This window comes from Oncorhynchus mykiss, chromosome 23 (genome assembly GCF_057628025.1).
Source record: "Oncorhynchus mykiss isolate SJ-2025 chromosome 23, ASM5762802v1, whole genome shotgun sequence".
NCBI classification, from domain to species: domain Eukaryota; kingdom Metazoa; phylum Chordata; class Actinopteri; order Salmoniformes; family Salmonidae; genus Oncorhynchus; species Oncorhynchus mykiss.
The window spans coordinates 53,895,001-53,900,000 of NC_143044.1; the positions used below are offsets into that span (position 1 = coordinate 53,895,001).

At 51.7% G+C, this 5,000-nt stretch overlaps 1 protein-coding gene across 1 annotated transcript in view; it reads right to left on the bottom strand.

Moving 5' to 3' along the window:
- Window positions 1–5,000, bottom strand: part of ehbp1 (EH domain binding protein 1) — a 344,316-nt gene that overhangs the window by 82,413 nt on the left and 256,903 nt on the right. The window contains 3 exon segments of the mRNA XM_090217692.1: window positions 3,561–3,651; window positions 4,417–4,498; window positions 4,500–4,541. Coding sequence (XP_090073818.1) covers window positions 3,561–3,651; window positions 4,417–4,498; window positions 4,500–4,541 — 215 coding nt within the window.

Sequence of the window (5,000 nt, forward strand, 5' to 3'; positions counted from 1 at the left end):
GGGAGGTAGGAGAGAGGGAGTCAGGGAGGTAGGGGAGAGGGGGGAGGAGAGCGAGGCAGAGTCTCCTGTGACACAAGTAAGTAGTCATTCTCTCTCTCTCTCTCTGAGCAGCAGTATCTTGCTACTGTAATAATTAAAATCCCCCAACCCTCCTCCTCTCTTCCTTAGATCAATACAGGATATCTCTTTGTGGAGGGGAATGAAGAAGTGGTCTCTGATTGACATATCTAAAGGAGAGGAGAGAGGGATGGAGGAGAGGAGGGGAGGATGGGGAGAGGAGAGAGGGATGGAGGAGAGGAGGGGAGGATGGGGAGAGGAGAGAGGATGGAGGAGATGAGGGGAGGATGGGGAGAGGAGAGAGGGATGGAGGAGAGGAGGGGAGGATGGGGAGAGGAGAGAGGGATGGAGGAGAGGAGGGGAGGATGGAGGAGGGGAGGATGGAGGACAGGAGAGAGGGATGGAGGAGGGGAGGATGGAGGGAGGGGAGGATGGAGGAGGGGAGACGAGAGTTGGGAAAAGAAAAGCGGGAATTTTTTCTTTCTTTCTTCCTCTTGTTGTTTCTCTTGTCCTTTATCTGCCAGTTATTGGTCAGTTATGGGCCAGTTATTGGTCAGTTATGGGCCAGTTATCTGCCAGGTATGGGCCAGTTATCTGCCAGTTATGGCCAGTTATCTGCCAGTTATGGGCCAGTTATCTGCCAGTTATGGGCAGTTATCTGCCAGTTATGGGCAGTTATCTGCCAGTTATGGGCCAGTTATCTGCCAGTTATGGGCAGTTATGGGCCAGTTATCTGCCAGTTATGGGCAGTTATCTGCCAGTTATGGGCCAGTTATCTGCCAGTTATGGGCCAGTTATCTGCCAGTTATGGGCCAGTTATCTGTCAGTTATGGGCCAGTTATCTGCCAGTTATGGGCCAGTTATCTGCCAGTTATGGGCAGTTATCTGCCAGTTATGGGCCAGTTATCTGCCAGTTATATGCCAGTTATGGGCCAGTTATCTGCCAGTTATGGGCAGTTATCTGCCAGTTATTGGCAGTTATCTGCCAGTTATGGGCCAGTTATCTGCCAGTTATGGGCAGTTATCTGCCAGTTATGGGCAGTTATCTGCCAGTTATGGGCCAGTTATCTGTCAGTTATGGGCAGTTATGGGCCAGTTATGGGCCAGATCTGCCAGTTATGGGACAGTTATCTGCCAGTTATGGGCCAGTTATCTGCCAGTTATAGGCTAGTTATCTGCCAGTTATAGGCCAGTTATCGGCCAGTATTCTGCCAGTTATAGGTCAGTTATCTGCCAGTTATAGGCCAGTTATCTGCCAGTTATAGGCCAGTTATCTGCCAGTTATAGGACAGTATAAGCCAGTTATCTGCCAGTTATCTGCCAGTTATCTGCCAGTTATAGGCCAGTTAGCTGCAAGTTATAGGCCAGTTATCTGCCAGTTATAGGCCAGTTATAGACCAGTCATCTGCCAGATATCTGCCAATTATAGGCCAATTATAGGCCAGTATAAGCCAGTTATCTGCCAGTTATCTGCAAGTTATAGGACAGTTATAGGCCAGTTATCTGCCAGTTATAGGCCAGTTATCTGCCAGTTATAGGTCAGTTATATGCCAGTTATAGGCCAGTTATAGGCCAGTTATAGGCCAGTTATCTGCCAGTTATCTGCCAGTTATAGGCCAGTATAAGCCAGTTATCTGCCAGTTATAGGCCAGTTATCTGCAAGTTATAGGCCAGTTATCTGCCAGTTTTAGGCCAGTTATCTGCCAGTTATAGGCCAGTTATCTGCCAGTTATAGGCCATTTATCTGCAAGTTATAGGCCAGTTATCTGCCAGTTTTAGCCAGTTATCTGCCAGTTATAGGCCAGTTATCTGCCAGTTATAGGCCCGTTATCTGCCAGTTATAGGCCAGTTATAGGCCAGTTATCTGCCAGTTATAGGCCAGTTATCTGCCAGTTATCTGCCAGTTATAGGCCAGTTATCTGCCAGTTATAGGCCAGTTATCTGCCAGTTATAGGTCAGTTATATGTCAGTTATAGGCCAGTTATCTGCCAGTTATCTGCCAGTTATAGGCCAGTTATCTGCCAGTTATGGGCCAGTTATCTGCCAGTTGTAGGCCAGTTATCTGCCAGTTATGGCCAGTTATAGGCCAGTTATGGGCCAGTTATAGGCCAGGTTCAGGGCTGATGCAGAGGCTTTACGGTGCGCCAGGCTGACATCTAAAGAAACATACAAAAGACAGGAAGAAGAAGAGGAGGAAAGAGCCTCTTGTCCCCAGCGTTTTCAGGAGACCACGTCTGAACAAGACAGAGGAAATTATCCACCTTATCACAGGGAGGGAGGGAGGGAGGGAGGGATGGAGGGAGGGAAAGAGAGGAGGGAGGAAGGGAGGGAGGGATGGAGGGAGGGATGGAAGGAGGGAGGGAAAGAGAGGAGGGAGAAGGGAGGGAGGGAGGAAGGGAGGGAGGGAGGGAGGGATGGAAGGAGGGAGGGAAAGAGAGGAGGGAGGAAGGGAGGGAGGGAGGGAAAGAGAAGAGGGAGGAAGGGAAAGAGGGATGGAAAGAGAGGAGGGAGGAAGGGAAGGAGGGATGGAAAGAGAGGAGGGAGGAAGGGAAGGAGGGATGGAAAGAGAGGAGGGAGGAAGGGAAAGAGGGATGGAAAGAGGGGAGGGAGGGAAAGAGAGGAGGGATGAAGGGAAGGAGGGATGGAAAGAGAGGAGGGAGGAAGGGATGGAGAGGAGGGAGGAAGGGAAGGAGGGATGGAAAGAGAGGAGGGAGGAAGGGAAGGAGGGATGGAAAGAGAGGAGGGAGGAAGGGAAGGAGGGATGGAAAGAGAGGAGGGAGGGAAAGAGAGGAGGGAGGAAGGGAAGGAGGGATGGATGGAGGGAAAGAGGGAGGGAAAGAGAGGAGGGAGGAAGGGAAGGAGGGATATAGGGAAGGAGGGATGGAAAGAGAGGAGGGAGGAAGGGAAAGCGGGATGGATGGAGGGAAAGAGGGATGGAAATAGAGGAGGGAGGAAGGGAAGGAGGTATGTAGGGAAAGAGGGATGGAGGTATGTAGGGAAAGAGAGATGGAAAGAGAGGAGGGAGGAAGGGAAGGAGGGATGGAGGGAAAGAGGGATGGAGGGAAGGAGGTATGTAGGGAAAGAGGGATGGAAAGAGAGGAGGGAGGAAGGGAAAGCGGGATGGATGGAGGGAAAGAGGGATGGAAATAGAGGAGGGAGGAAGGGAAGGAGGTATGTAGGGAAAGAGGGATGGAGGGAAGGGTATGTAGGGAAAGAGGGATGGAAAGAGGAGGGAGGAAGGGAAGGAGGTATCTAGGGAAAGAGGGATGGAAATAGAGGAGGGAGGAAGCTAAGGAGGTATGTAGGGAAAGAGGGATGGAGGGAAGGAGGTATTATGTAGGGAAAGAGGGATGGAAAGAGAGGAGGGAGGAAGGGAAGGAGGTATGTAGGGAAAGAGGGATGGAAAGAGAGGGGGAGGAAGGGAAGGAGGGATGTAGGGAAGGATGGGTGTGGAGGGAGAGGGCAAGAGATGAATTATCTATGCTTAAATACTTCATCTTCATTAAGGCTTGCGAGCATCGGTGTCTGGTGCCAGTCCTCTCTCCTCGCCCGTCCGTCTCTGATCCTCTGGTACTGATCTCTGACGCTTTACCTCTGGAAGACAAGAAGAGAGGGACAGAGGGAGGGGGGGACAGAGAGGGACAGAGGGAGGGAGAGAGGAGAGAGGAGAGAGAGAGGGATAGTGAGGGAGAGAGAGAGAGAGAGGGGAGGGAGGGGGAGAGAGAGGGATAGGGAGGGAGAGAGGAGAGAGGAGAGAGAAAGGGATAGGAAGGGAGAGAGGAGAGAGAGAGGGGAGGGAGGGGGAGAGAGAGGGATAGGGAGGGAGAGAGGAGAGAGGAGAGAGAAAGGGATAGGGAGGGAGAGAGGAGAGAGGAGAGAGAGAGGGATAGTGAGCGAGAGAGGAGAGAGGAGTGAGAGAGGGATAGTGAGCGAGAGAGGAGAGAGAGAGGGATAGTGAGCGAGAGAGGAGAGAGAGAGGGGAGGGAAGGGGAGAGAGAGAGAGGGATAGGGAGGGAGAGAGGAGAGAGGAGAGAGAAAGGGATAGGGAGGGAGAGAGGAGAGAGGGAGAGAGAGAGGGATAGTGAGCGAGAGAGGAGAGAGGAGAGAGAGAGGGATAGTGAGCGAGAGAGGAGAGAGAGGGGATAGTGAGCGAGAGAGGAGAGAGAGAGGGATAGTGAGCGAGAGGAGAGAGAGAGGGGAGGGAGGGGGAGAGAGGGATAAAATGAGGGAAGGAGAGAGGGAGAGAGGGTCAGAGGGATAGGGAGGGAGAGAAGGGGAGGGAGGGAGAGTAAGATGTTGAACCTGATTTGTGTGTGTGTATTATACATGTGTGTGTGGAGATGTGTGCGTCTCTCTCACCTGGCCTGACCTCCACATACTGGCTGAAGGACCTCAGCTGTGTTTTCCTGACAGCTGGCTCCTGACTGAAGACTACAGGACCCACGCAGTCTCTCTGTTGCCCTGCGCAGACGCTCTGCATTGTTCTGGACACACACACACACACACACAGGCATTGTTTTTACAGTCACACACACTCTCAGTAGTGCCGAGATGCCAACAGGAGAGATGCTTTACTCTGCATTGTTTATACAGTCACACACACTCTCAGTAGTGCCGAGATGCCAACAGGAGAGATGCTTTACTCTGGACACACACACACACACACTCTCAGTAGTCCTGAGATGCCAACAGGAGAGATGCTTTACTCTGGACACACACACACACTCTCAGTAGTCCTGAGATGTCAACAGGAGAGATGCTTTACTCTGGACACACACACACACACACTCTCAGTAGTCCTGAGATGTCAACAGGAGAGATGCTCTACTCTGGACACACACACACTCTCAGTAGTCCTGAGATGTCAACAGGAGAGATGCTTTACTCTGGACACACACACACACTCTCAGTAGTCCTGAGATGTCAACAGGAGAGATGCTTTA